Source organism: Bos taurus, chromosome 21 (assembly GCF_002263795.3).
Source record: "Bos taurus isolate L1 Dominette 01449 registration number 42190680 breed Hereford chromosome 21, ARS-UCD2.0, whole genome shotgun sequence".
Taxonomy (NCBI): domain Eukaryota; kingdom Metazoa; phylum Chordata; class Mammalia; order Artiodactyla; family Bovidae; genus Bos; species Bos taurus.
The window spans coordinates 34805574-34819833 of record NC_037348.1 but is presented as its reverse complement, the minus strand read 5'-3'; the positions used below and the strand labels follow the sequence as shown (position 1 = coordinate 34819833).

The 14260-nt window shown below is 47.4% G+C and overlaps 2 protein-coding genes across 2 annotated transcripts; both read left to right on the top strand.

The window, feature by feature from the left end:
• The first annotated feature begins 961 nt into the window (after positions 1-961).
• On the top strand, positions 962-3056 carry LOC786126 (duodenase-1). Its single transcript, XM_003587563.5, has 5 exons — positions 962-1038; positions 1233-1380; positions 1868-2003; positions 2194-2451; positions 2787-3056. Exons 1-5 carry the CDS (start codon positions 987-989, stop codon positions 2946-2948), a joined length of 756 nt encoding a protein of 251 aa, XP_003587611.1. The 5' UTR covers positions 962-986; the 3' UTR covers positions 2949-3056.
• A 2257-nt stretch (positions 3057-5313) lies between these two features.
• LOC617313 (granzyme H) lies at positions 5314-8434 on the top strand. The gene is made up of 5 exons (XM_002696688.7): positions 5314-5487; positions 6510-6670; positions 7200-7335; positions 7537-7794; positions 8174-8434. The coding sequence occupies exons 1-5, from the start codon at positions 5434-5436 to the stop codon at positions 8315-8317; spliced, it is 753 nt and encodes a 250-aa protein (XP_002696734.2). The 5' UTR covers positions 5314-5433; the 3' UTR covers positions 8318-8434.
• Positions 8435-14260: the final 5826 nt, after the last annotated feature.

Genomic DNA, 14260 nt, shown 5'->3' with positions numbered 1-14260 from the left:
TCCTTGACTGCAACACTCCTGCTGGGAGATGAAATCTAGGGCCCTTCCTTTTTAATCTGCTGGGAGCTCTTGATTGCCTCAAACAGAGGGATATGGTGGAATAGATGTCATAGGACATCAGAAGTGAGGTAATTAAAAGAGCCCAGCTTGTGCCTGGCTTGTTTCTTAGCAGATGCTTCTTTGGGAGAAAGCCAACAACATGTCATGTGTGAGGGAGACTGACAATCCCAGAAACAGAGATGACTTGAGGTGCCTCATGGAGAGAAACCAACATGCCCAGTGAACAGCCAGCACCATCCACTGGGCATGTGTGAGCGAGACAGCCAGTAATTCAGCATCCAGGCTTCAAACCTCCCTGATACCAAGAGCAGCAGAGGAATGCTATCCACACTGGATCCTGACCAAAATGCAGATTCATGGCTAAAACAATGTTGCTGTTTTGAAAAAAAATACTCAGTCTTTAAGAACTGGAATAATCTCTCTTCAGCATCACTCTCACACACCATCCTGTATATACCACACCATGGTTCTCACCATCCTGTTTGACCCTTACAGTTTTGTCTCCTCCACCAGAAGTGAGAGATCTTCCCTCCAAATTTCTCATACAAAGAGGCCTCAAAACACAATCACCCTGGTGCTGAAAGAGAACCACAGAAATGAAGACATTCTATGTCATGAATCTCTCATCATGGAACCCAGAATGCTGGGGCTCAAAGACCTGGTATTTGTTGATACAACGTCTCACTACCTCTACTTGTAGTGATTCTCTTGTTTTCTGCTGAGTGATGGCACTAGCCAAGAGCTTATGGGTGCTTCTGTGGTGACCACTAAGTACACACTCCACTCAGACCCTAGGACCTGATCAGACAGAGGTGTGAGGCTTCAGAGAAATCTCACGTGATAAAAGCCACAACAAGGCGGAGACACTGGTTAAAAGGCCACATGAAAGTAGCAGCTGCTCAGATCTGGGCAGCTTTCCTGCAGAGATGGTCCTGCTCCTGCTCCTGGTGGCCCTTCTGTCCCCTACCGGGGAGGCAGGTGAGTGCCGGTCCCACCCTCAGAGGCGCAGCCCCACCCCACGCGAACAGACCTGCTCAGACGCTACACTCATGCACAGCCTGGGCCTGGTCCATCTAAGAAAATTTCTGAACTCAGGGAAACCTTGATCCCATCTCCCCTGTTTAAACTTTGGCTCCATGAGCACAGCGGGCAGGCTGGAATCTTTCTTTCAGGGAAAATCATCGGGGGCCACGAGGCCAAGCCACACTCCCGTCCCTACATGGCGTTTCTTCAGGTCAAGACTTCAGGGAAATCTCACAACTGTGGGGGTTTCCTCGTGCGTGAGGACTTCGTGCTGACAGCAGCTCACTGCCTGGGAAGGTGAGGAGCAGTGCCGGGCCCCCACCCCTCTGTGGAGCCCTCCCAGGGAACCCTCTTAGGAGCTGCAGACCTGTGCCACCAGGTAACGTAGGAAGCTATTCAGAGGACAGGTGAGCACTGGGGAGAGAGGGACAGGTCAATGCCAGTCGCGCATGGAGAGAAGGGATTGATCAAACCTGGAACATAAGGAAGCCAAGGTTGTGGCCTGGAGCCCACAGTGCAAATGTGAGAAATTCATGTTTTCCTTAGAGACAGTCAAGCTCGAGCAGGACTGAACACCCTCCGTGGACTACAAGAACTGCCACCCTGCCCAGGCTGCCAGGGAGCAGTTTAGGGATGCTCAGCCCCAGGGCCCACCGCCTAGAATTTCGCCACACCCTCCCCCTGCCCCGCCCCAAGTTTGGCCCTGTCCCAAGCTGTGCTCTTTCCTCCCGGCTCCTAGACCGTTTCTCCTGTGACTGCCTTTCCCTCTCTGCTCTCTGTGCAGCTCAATCAATGTCACCCTGGGGGCCCACAACATCATGGAACGAGAGAGGAAACAGCAGGTCATCCCGATGAGAAGAGCCATCCCCCACCCATGCTATAATAAAAAAACTTGGGCCAACGACATCATGTTACTGAAGGTGGGACATGAGGCTGCACTGACTCTGGGACACTTCCATCCAGGGTTCTGCATCCCCCATGAACCCACTCCTGACCCTCCTCCTGTACAACCCCTCCGTGGTCCCAATGCTGAGAAGAAGGCAACCCCATGACTGTCCTGCAGCCTCTGTGGGCCAACAGTAGGTGACAATGCTTTTCCTCTACCTTCAGCTGACTAGGAAGGCTGACATTACAGATGCAGTGAGCCCCATCGATCTGCCCAGGAGGCTGGCGAAGGTGAAGCCAGGGATGATGTGCAGTGTGGCCGGCTGGGGGCAACTGGGGGTAAATATGCCCTCTACAGACAAACTACAGGAGGTAGATCTTGAAGTCCAAAGTGAGGAGGAATGTATCGCTCGTTTCAAAAAGTACATCCCCTCCAAACAGATATGTGCTGGAAATCCAAGCAAGAGGAAGAATTCTTTCTCGGTGAGATCCCCAGTGTTATCCGTGCAAAACCCTGGGCCCAACTGAGCTGGGACGATGGGTGGCTGTGGGAACAAAGCCCGCCCCTGTGTCCCCAGCCTGTCCTCCTATCTGGACACTGTCCTGTGTCCCTGGGGCGTGAGCACTGCCCCACAGTCACAAAAGGGTGGAGGTTTCCTGCAGGAGGAGCAGCAGGATTGTCAATGCCAGGATGAAACCTCAGGACAAACAAGGCCCTGACATCAGCCAGGACCGCTAACTGAGCCCACCCACGCCAGGGTGGCAGGGAGACCAGACCCGAAGAAGGTGAGCTCAGCCCTTGCTCTCTCTATCCACAGGGTGACTCTGGGGGCCCGCTTGTGTGTGATGGTGTGGCCCAGGGCATTGTGTCCTATGGAAGAAAAGATGGGACAACTCCAGATGTCTACACCAGAATCTCCAGCTTTCTGTCCTGGATCCATTCAACAATGAGACGGTACAAACGCCAGGGATCAGTGTGACGTGTCCTTGGGGTGGACCCCTCCATGTTCCCTGGGATTGGAAGCACTGGTCAAAGTGTGTGAAGGAAGGTTGCCTGGAACAATAAACATTAATCTCTTGAAAAGAAATCACTGACTGCTCCGTTATTCACAAATTCGTTAGGTACCTTCTCTGTCAGGGAAACCTCTGTTCACATTTCTGCTCTGTTAGCAGCTTCCCCCTCCAGCACATACACTGCTCCTCTCACCCCTCCCTTCCATTCTCTAGAATAAAGTCTTCTGCTGTACCTACAGTGATCTTCCTCCAGTCCCATGTCCCCAGTGCCAGCTCCCCCTCAGGCTGCCCATGAGCTCCATCAGAGAAGGGAGACCCCTCCTCAGGAACACAGGACCCCCTGGTCCACGACCCTTCTGTCTCGTCCATATGCCCTCCTCCTCGTCAACACCTACTTCCCTCCCCCACATCCCAGTGTCCAGGGGGCAACAGAAGAGAATCCAGATTTGGAAAGGGGACCACCTGAGAAACTCTGGGGTCGAGGGGGGCACTGGTCCACCCTAACAGAAATGGGGGAGGTTTACAAAGGTGTACTTCACCCCATGCAGTGTCCCCTCCGTGCATCAGAGCAGGCAGAGCTCAGAAGCCTGAGAAAGTTCCAGAAAGCCTTCAGTATTCCTAGGCCCAGCTTGAGTGCCTGTCACAGCCCTGTCTTGGAGTCCTGGGCCCAGGGCCCTGTGCAGCCTCTGGTGTCCTGAGGGCACATCCTCCTTCAGCCTCAAGTGACCTTGAGGGGGCTGTTCCACCTTGGGCTGAGCCAGCCGTTCCCCACCTTCATCATTCCCATGTGTGTTTGTGCATAAATATATTTATCTCCAAAGGAAACTCACTCTAAAAAAAATCATTGGTTTCAAGGTATCCTAAAGTTTCAAAGAGTATCTATAGCCTATAGTTATTGGGTACATTTCTTCCTGTATTTTTTTTTTTTAATCAATTGCTGAAGTTTTGATGCAAGGTTCAGAAGAGCAACCTTAGTTTTAAGACATGCAGTTTAGAGAGGGCTTAAGAGAAGTGGTTTGCTGAACATTTGAATGGAGAGTGAGCTTCAACTATTGCAAAATGTGTTCTGGTAGAAAGTAACACACATTCACCAAAATACATTCCTCATAAATGGAACATAGTCAACATGGTGCATGCAAGTGTGCTAAGTTACTTCAGTCGTGTCGGATTCTTTGTGACCCTATGGACGGTTGCCCTCCAGGCTCCTCTGCCCATTATCATAGAAAGACAAGTACATACAGAACATATAGATGAGAAAAGGAAACGAAGTGCACTTCCACCACCCCCGATTATCATCATTAATGCTTAAGCATATTTCCTTCCACTATTTTTCTATTTATTCATAAGATGCTCTTGCTTCAACTCCCTTGGGATTTGGTTGTTTACAGCTCCTCATGCCCTCCTTTCCATTCCTCTTTCTTCTGTCTTCATACTGCTGAGAGTGTGGGGGTCATCTGCACATGTTTAGGATGACCTGGCCCAGAGACAGCAGATATATGGCTCTCTGGCCTCTGGACAGGGAATACTTAGTGGGGAGTAAGTATTAGATGACGGGCATCTGTTTCCCCTTCACCACTCACCAGTCACCAGCATTTCTGGAGAGGAAGCCCCTCCTGACTCACAAACACCCTGATTCAGGTGGGACAGCTCCCAGTTGAGCTTGAGGGGCGCTGGATACCTCAGCACAACCCAACCATGTCCCTCATTGCCGAAGGACCCGGTGATGGTTTTTTCCTGGTTCAGTGAATATCAAGTCCAGGACTTTCATTCAAAATTTTCAGATAAGAAAGGTTCTCTATGTTACAGAATACTTATATTTAAACAAGAGATTCTAAATCCTCCAAAACTGTGAGGCTGGAACCCTGGCAAGATAGGAAATGGAGTTGCTGTTTGGGCCATTTGGCTGAATCCAGGCCTCTCTGCTCCTAAAGCAAGTGCAGTCTCTGCCTCACACTCGGCCCCAAGCAGAGCCCCACACCGTAGTCCTCGAGCACGTGTCCTCTGCCCATAGATTCTAGGTCTCCTCCAGCCCCTGAGCTTCCCAAGTACAGGAGCCAAGTCGCTGAATCCCTGATCCTCACCTCTTGGGTAATTCTTCATGCTTTCCCAAGAATTAAAGAAGACCCAAGAGGAATGCAGACCCTTATGATTCAGTCACTGAGGGCCTCTGGGGATCCAGCTCCTCCCCTGGCTGCAACACAGCCTCCACTTTCTTGCTGTTCCTCTTGCTCTGTGACTCAGCGGTGGGGGTGCAAGGGTGGTGACTGTGTTGTTCTCACCTACCCCACAGCAGAGAACATGGGCACACGTGACATGCTCACACTCGGCTGGGGGGAGCACAGCTCTGGGGGTGCTGTGGGGGCACTGAGCCTCCCCTGCTTCCTTCCCCTGTGCTTTGTGTCTGGAAGGAAGAAACCCCAGCAGCTCTGACCTGGGCAAATCTTCTGGAAGATGCAGCTACTCCTGCTCCTGATGGCCTTTCTTCTGCCTCCTGGGCTGGGAGAGGTGAGTGACTGTCCCCATCCCTGACACGGTAGCCCATCTCACTAAACCTCCCGAAGTCCTGGTCCTTCTGCCCAGCTCCAATTTCTGAACCAGCTCCCATCCCAACTGAGACTACAAGTTCGATGCTGCATAGACATTCAGCAAGGATGGGTGGTAGGAAGCAAGCTTTCACTAAAAGCTTTTTAGCTCTTAGCCCCTCTCTCACCACTGGTAAAGTGGGTTGTGCATTTCCTGGAGGATGTAAAGCTACAAAGCACAAGTAGGAAAATTCCTCACTCCAGCCAGGAAAGGACAACTCAGACAAACCATCTACAGTGCGGGAGTTCTCAGTGGACCCAGCTTAAGAACCAGAGAAACTTGTCAGTTTCCCTGCCCTTCACTCCTGCCCAGGAGAGGAGCCCATGGTGTCACTGGTCAGAAATGGCTACATGGCAGCACCCAAAGCTCTCTGGGTGTCGTTACTCTTCCCCAGGCCCTAAGCAGTTCATTTTCTGCCCCAGTGTCTTTGGCATGTCCTCCCCCATCCCTGTGGTCTTAAATCCCACCAGTACTATCCCCACCAAACCTCAGCCAAAAGCTAATTGGAGGCCATTCAGGCGTCCAGTCAACAGATGTTTACTGAGATCCTCGGATGCGTTATGCCCTAGGACATGAGGATTTTAGAAAACCCAACTCCATAAACTCATAGGTGGATTATTAGAAAACGGCACCAATCAGGATGTTAGCAGAGGCTCAGAGGGGTCCAGGAGTCTCCATGAGAATGAGGGCTCATCAGGGGGTCCCATCCATGATCTTCTGGGCTTCACCCTCTGGAAGGCACTCTTGGGCCCCTCCATATGTGTGTGTGACTCAGGATGTGGAGAAAAATACTGAGGTTTGGGGTTCAGAAAAGTTTATCCCACCGCCGTGAGAACCTGGGGGACTCTCCCCTAGTGTCTGTTGGGCACTGTCGACCCACCTTGACTGCCGCCTTCCCGAACCTCCCTTCTAACCATAGCCTATTCCATCTCCCCATCTTTCAGCCTTTTCTTTCAGAGGAGATCATTGGGGGCCATGAGGCCAAGCCCCACTCCCGCCCCTACATGGCTTTCGTTCAGTTTCTGGGTGAGAAGAGTTGGAAGAGGTGTGGCGGTGTTCTCATACAAAAAGACTTTGTTCTGACAGCTGCTCACTGCAGAGGAAGGTGAGGGGCAGTAGCCAGCCTACCCTACCTCAGGCCTGGACAGGGACCCGTCCTCTCCCCAGGAGCTGAGCCCAGGGGTACCCCTCCTTCACCCCAGGATCCTGGAAATCAGGACCACAAGAGCTCATCAGACAAGCCATCTGATGAGCAGGACTAGGGTGATTAAAAGCTGAGAAACAGGACAAGTAAAGTTTTGAGGTCAGTGGGTCAGAGGTGAGAACAAGAGACAGGGTTGAGAAGGGTTGACCCACAATGGCCAAATAAAGCATCAGAGAAGGATGAGAGTGTGCAGTGAGAGCCAAAACCCAAACTCAGAGTCACTTCACAATATTGCTGAGAAAGCTCCTGGAGCCCTGCCCTCATGTCCCTGAGAAGCACTGGGCTCAGAGTCACTCAGCCCCAGGACCGTCTGTCACCCAACTCCCCCTCAGCTGCTGCCCTGCCCTGGTGTCAGCTGCCTGTCACAGCTTGTGGGCTGTATCTCTAGTGACCCCATGATCCCCACACCTCTGCTCTGGTCTCTGTGCAGCTCAATCAATGTCACCCTGGGGGCCCACAACATCAAACAGCAGGAGAGGACCCAACAGGTCATCCAGGTGAAAAGAGCCATCCACCACCCAGACTATAATCCTAAGACCTTCTCCAACGACATCATGTTACTGCAGGCAAGGAAAACTCCCCACTGGCCCTGCCCTCCTGGAATTATATCATTGCCTCCCCAGGATCTCCTTCCTCTTTCTTCCTTCCCATCCTGGCCGCCTGACCAGTCTCAGGGGGATAGGTGAGAGATGGGTCCATGCAGCCTCATCCTGGCATCCAGGCCAGAGGACCACCGGCTGAGCCAGACTCTTGTCTCTTCCCATCAGCTGGAGAGAAAGGCCAAGCAGACATCAGCTGTGAAGCCCCTTAGTCTGCCCAAGGCCAAGGCCCAGGTGAAGCCAGGAGAAGTGTGCAGTCTGGCCGGCTGGGGGAAGGTGGCCCTGGGCACTCCAGCCACCACCCTGCAGGAGGTAGAGCTGACGGTTCAGGAGGATCGGGTGTGTGAATCACTCAACCCCAGGAACTACAGTCGGGCCACCCAGATTTGTGTCGGGGACCCAAGGAAGGTGAAAACCGGCTTCAAGGTCAGTTTTCCTGCATCTAAGCACACAGACCCGGGAGGTGTGGGTAGGGCAGAGGCCATATCCTCAGCTGAGAATTTCGGCTGCCTGGTCCTTGAATCCAATGTTTTGCTTTTCTTTTCCCTGAGTGGCTCAGGAAGCATCAGTCATCCCACAGCTGTCTTATCACCAGAGTTTCCAGGAGAAAATTGATAGAAAGGTAGACTTGAGTCCAGCTGCTAAGAACAGTCAGAATCAGGCTGGAGCCCCAGGACCAGGAGGTGACCAGGCCTCCCTGGGCCTGGGTCTTCCCCACAGCCCCTGACTGAGACCACACAGCCTGGACGGCAGGGAAGAGAGAACCCCAAGGAGGCCTGCTCAGCCCTTATCTCTCTGCCCACAGGGTGACTCCGGTGGACCCCTCGTGTGTAAAAAAGTGGTCCATGGTATTTTCTCCTATGGAAAGACGAATGGGACACCTCCAGGAGTCTTCACCCAGGTCTCACACTTCCTACCCTGGATAAAGAGAACAATGAAGCACCTCTAACAGCAGCTTGAGACCGACCTTTCTCTGCACTGACCATTGTCCTGGGGCAGCAGCAAGAATCCCACAGGGATTGGCAGTGGGATCACAGGGCCATAATAAATGGGATCTCCAAAGCGATGGTGACTGAATTCCTATTTATTCATGGAACCACCTCAATACATAACCACACTGCTCCAGGACACCCTCTGCTGTCAGTTCTGGGTTTTACTTCCTCCTTCCTCCCTAGCCCTCTGCTTCTGTTAAGGCACTAAGTCATGTCCCACTCTTTGCGACCCCAGGGACTATAGCCTGCCAGGCTCCTCTGTCCATGGGATTTTCTAGGCACAAACACTGGAGTGGGTTGCCATTTCCTTCTCCAGGGGATCTTCCTGACCCAGGGATCAGATCCTCGTCTCTTGCATCTCCTGCTTGGCAGGCAAATTCTTTACCACTAAGCCACCCTAGGCCTTGCTCCTCCCTAAATCCCATGCTGTCTGTATAGAATCTCATTGATTCCTCAATAAGAAATCATTGAGAAAATGATCTGGTGCTTAGCCAAAGCAAGAAAATCTCTTTGGTGCTTAGCCTTCTGCCAGGGATGAATCTAAAGGGCAATTCATTAAAAAGGACAAACTCTCCCCAAAATGGTTCTCTCTGGGTGTTAGAAATTTCTTACCTTCTCTAAGCCAAACACTGTCACCAACCCCTCAACAATTTAGCAAAGAACAGGTCAGAGGAAGGAGAATAACTCCAGGGACCTAGCAGGTCAGGAGGCCATGCCATGGGCACTCAGATTCCTGTTTCCAGGGCCTCTCCCTCTCCTGTGAGGGCAGGCTGATCCCATACTGGGTCTGTCTAGAGCTTAGGAGGTGCGATGTTCCCATGATGGCCCTCAGCCTCACCCAGGTCCCATCTCCACACCCTGCCCCAGGCCCAACACGGGACTCAGTCAACCTTGCTCCCTGTGTATCGTCCCACACCAGCCCCTGTTTTCCACCCGAGCGCCCTAGCCACCAGCTCCTTTCCCTTCCCAATCACCTGGTTTTGAGCCACTGTCCCTGCCATACCTAACACTCCCAACCAGTACCTTCTGCTTATCAGAGGAGCCAGGACCCACTTCCCACCTGGGGAGGGCCTCCTCAGGCCCTGGGTCCAGCCCAACATCCCCCAGGGGCTCAACCACCACCAAGGCCTGTAGAGGAACTGAGAGGCCTCAGCCCTTTCAGCCTGGCCTGGCATTGGGCCTCTGACTCCCCCTGCTGGCAACCCGGTTATGGCAGCCTTGTGAGCCACAGGGATCCAGGGCCACTGGGCCGGAAAGTAACACATTGCCATCCATCAGTAGATCAAATATTGATCTTTCTCTTTGTGCCAGAACACAACAAGCTCTGTCTCTGCCATTAGGAAATGTTTGGTGGTGAGAAATTTCCTTTAAATTTCCGTGGCGCCTCTCCTTCCACAAGGAAGTTCAGTTTGACACAGATAGACCTGTATATGGAATCTGGAAGAAATCTTGTCTTGAAAATAATTACTTTCTCTGTATTTTAGCTGGATTGTACATTAGAGTTTCATATGCATAATCTTGTTTGATTCCAGAAGGGCAATGTGAAATTGGAAGAGGCTTGGAGACCCACAGGTCCTGGGGTTTCCAGTCTGTGCTCCATGGAGTCCATGTCCGGAGGGGAGGGAGGAAAGAGACCCCTGGAACAGCCTCGTTTGTTATCTTACATGTGGAAGCATGAACCTCAGTTTGCAAATCTACGAGATGCCGCATTTAAACGGTAAGACAGTTCATTATGACCCAGATGTCTTGAATCCTTTAAACAGCAGCACCAGTGAATTGAGGATAATAGAACACATCAAATTCATGGTAACTGGGCAAACACTGAATCAAGTGAGATCAACGTTGAGAAGAGAAGAAACTTCACACCAACAAAAAGAAGCAAAACAAAGAGAAGGAACTTCACTAAAAAGAATAACAAATCACATGAATATGAGAAGTAAAATTCAGCATATTGAAAACTAAGGTGAAAAACAAATAAACACCTGTTTTTCACACAAGACCGTCCCTACATCCATCTGCCAAGTCTAACCCTGGAGCTCACAGTACCAGCAAGGGCACAGGTGAGCAAAGAGCTGAACGTATGCATGAAGGTGAACAAGAACGGGGTAAGGTGTGCATAAGCCAGGGGACAACTTCGGGTCCCCGCAGTCGATGATGACACTCTTAGGAGATGTCTTCACACAAAAGGAATGCAGAGAGCCCAGAAAGCCAGTCATGAAGAGCTCCACAGAAGCCCAGGGAGTAAGGCAGAGTGGTCAAGGATATCCACCACCCCAGGCAAGGATGTGTGCCCTCAAGAGACAGTGCCTGATGAGTTAGTCTTCCCCCTTACACCTGATGGAATCATTTAACATAATATGAGATATATTAGGGAGAAAAACTATTACCTTACGATGCTATAGCATCATGATCACGGAACTGCTTGAGGCTATATATTTCTTAAAAATGATTTCCAAATATTTTTACATTATTTCTTTATTTGATCTAGTGATTTTTATTTCTAGGACTTTAACCTACATAAGATCTAAAATGTGTGTGTTTATAGGGGGGTTACTCACATAAATGTTCATCACACCATTATTTAATAATAGACCTCAAATTAGAATCAGTTATTAATGTCCAAAATAGGAAGATGGTAAAATAAGGCATGCTTGCATTATATATTATGCAGTTGTTATTATCCACATTATCCACTACTCTAGAAACCAGGCTAAGAAAACAAAAGAACAAAAACTAGGCAGAGAAAACAAAAGAAAGTAAACTAGGCTAAGAATATTAATAGGAGAATCATTTTTAAAAACTGAACAAACACTTGGGGGAAAGTGAAAGCTCACTAATTAATTAATGCAAATTGAAATATGAATAATCTTTACTTATATGATTGGAAAGGATTGACACAAACGATACTAGTGAGATTTAGAATAGACACTGAGAAAATGCAGTTTAACACCTTGTACACAAATAGCCTTAAAAAATAAAAAAGAAAAAAAAGAAGAATCTGATGTAGCCATCAACTATACCAGAAAAAGTGCAGAAGGTGATGCCCAAAAAAGTTACACAAGTCAAATCTTAATACTAATTAACCCAGAATTAAATGGGGATTTGCTTTTTAAAATTTTTCATCACTTGAAACAGTGGAAATTTTAAAGTCATGATATAGAATTACAATAGCTACATGAAAGAATGGTCATTAGATTTAAGTCAAAAGCAGATTAAGAGCTGTACATACTACAGTCAATTTTTGCTTATACATACATTTTCCTTTTAGGCTTTTTTCCTTCCTACACAACCATTTATCTAATTTTTCTACAACATTTATGTATGATTTAGATAACTTAAGTGTCTTTTTAAAAATACAAAAGAGATTCTAAAATGATCTTCAAATTAAAATAAATAAATTTAAATTAAAAAAATAAAAGGCATTAAAAATTGAAAAAAAATAAAATGATCTTCACTAACAGTTTTTTTTTTTAATAAAATGAGGAAAATGTTTGTTGAATGAACTATAGGATTCAAAACTGAACGTATTGTAACCACACCCATAAAAAAGAAACATGTAAAAAACCTGGATGGAACTAGATCTGTTAACGGTAGTCAGTTAAATGGTGCAATTAAGGCTGACATTTTTCTTCTTTGTGCTTTTAATTTATTCACTATTTTAAAACGCATCATTCATAAAATTATTGTATTTTTTTAAATCTCATGTTAGAAAAAGGCAGGGTTAAATAAACTGGCAGATGTGTTAGTTAACTGACTATTCTAACAGATCAATTTTAGCATTTCATGGCTGGCACAATAGAATTCTCTCTTGCTCAGGAACAGTCCCAAGTGAATATTCCTGGTGAGCAGTGCCCACTCTCACTCTCAAGTGTCCTGGTTTGGGCAATAAATTACATGGTCAGCCCAAAGCTAAGGGACCCAGACTCGGTGCCCTAAAGATGATTTCAAGTTCCCCATGTTCATCCTTGCCAAACCCTGGAAAGGGGAGAAACTGGACAATCAAGCATGGGAGTTGTTGCAGCTCGGGATGGGGCTCACAGCATTTCATTCCCCTCCTGTTTGCTGTGACAATGGCAGGCACGCCTGTGCTCAAGGGAGATGGGCAGTACAGTTCACCTACGTCCCCCAGAGTGTAGGTCATATGATCTGGTTTTGCTAAACTGCCAGATCTTCTCTACCACAGCACTTAGTCCTGTTTGCTGTTTAGAAGGATCATGGCCCTCAGTTTTTTTCTGCTTATTTTTATAGAAAAATCAGATTTAAGTAGATACATTTTCATTTTTGCTTTTAGATTTGTATGTCTTTTTATCGAAGTGCAGTTGATTTACATTATTTGTTTTAGCTGTATAGCATAATGATTCAGTATTTTGCAGATTATACTCCATTTAAAGTTATTACAAGATAATGGCTATAATTTCCTGTGCTGTACAATATATCCTTGTTGCATATCTATTTTGTACATAGTGGTTTGTGGCTCTTAGTCACATACCCCTAAAGGCCTCTCCCCTTCCCTCTCTCCTTTGGTAACCACTAGTTTATTTTTCATATCTGTGAGTCTGTTTCAACTTTGCATATACATGCACTTGCAGTATTTTTTAGAGTCCTCATATAAGTGATATATAGAATTTTTCTTCTAAATTATTTCACTAATCTTAATATTCTCTAGCTTCATCCACATTGCTGCAAATGGTAGAATTTCATTCTTCTTATGGCCAAGTAATATTCCATTGTATAGGTACACCGCATTTTCTTTATCCAATCATCTGTTAGTCAGACTTGGGTTTCTTCCAAATATCGGCTATTGTAAGTTGTGCAGGGGTACATGTCCCTTTTCAGTTAGTGTTTTGTTTTTTCTGGATATATCCCCAAGATTAGAATTGTTGGGTCATATGAAGTTCTGTTTTTATCTTTTTGAGGAACTTTCATACTGCTTTCCATAGTGGCTCTACCAGCTTACATCCCCACTTACAGTTGTAGGAGGGTTCCCTTTTCTCCATGTCCTCTCCAACATTTGTCATTTGTGTACTTTTCTATGATAGCCATTTTTGCAGGTATGAGGTGATATGTTATTGCTGTTTTGATTTGCATTTCTGTAATAATTAGTGATGTTGAGTATCTTTTCATGTGACAATTATTCATTTGTGTGTCTTCTTTAGGGGAAAAAAATGTCTATTCAGGTCTTCTGCCCATTTCTTGATTTGGTTAGTTGTTTTTTCGATATGAGTTGTTTATATATTTTGGATATTAATCCCATGTCAATTATATCATTGGCAAATATTTTTTCCCATTTCATAGGTTGCCTTTTCTTTTGTTTAGTTTGTTTCATTTGCTATGCAGAAGTTTTCATGGTTAATTAGGTCCCATTTGTTTATTTTTGCTTATATTTCTTTTGCTTTAGAAGATAAATCCAAAAAAATATCATTACAATAGGCAGTGTTCTGCCCATGTTCTCTTCTACGAGTTTTATGGTTTCAGTTCTTACATTTGGATCTGTAAACCATTTTGGGTTTATTTCTACATCTGATGTGAGGAAGTATCTCATCTCGCTTTTTTTACATGGAGCTGTCCAGTTTTCCCAGCAATCCTTGTTGAAAACGTTGTCTTTCTCCATTGTAGAGTCTTGCCTCTCTTGTCATAGATTAATGGACCATAGGTGTGTGGGTTTATCCCCTAGATTAACGGACCATAGTTGCGTGGGCTCTGTGTCCTGTTTCATTGATATATATGTCTGTAGCATGCTTCCCGGGTGGTGCAGTGGTAAAGAATCCACCTGCCAATTCAGGAGATGCAGGAGACCTGTGTTCCATCCCTGGGTCAGGAAGATTCCTTGGAGGAGGAAATGGCAACCCACTCCAGTACTCTTGCCTGGGAAATCCCATGGACAGAGGAACCTGGCAGCC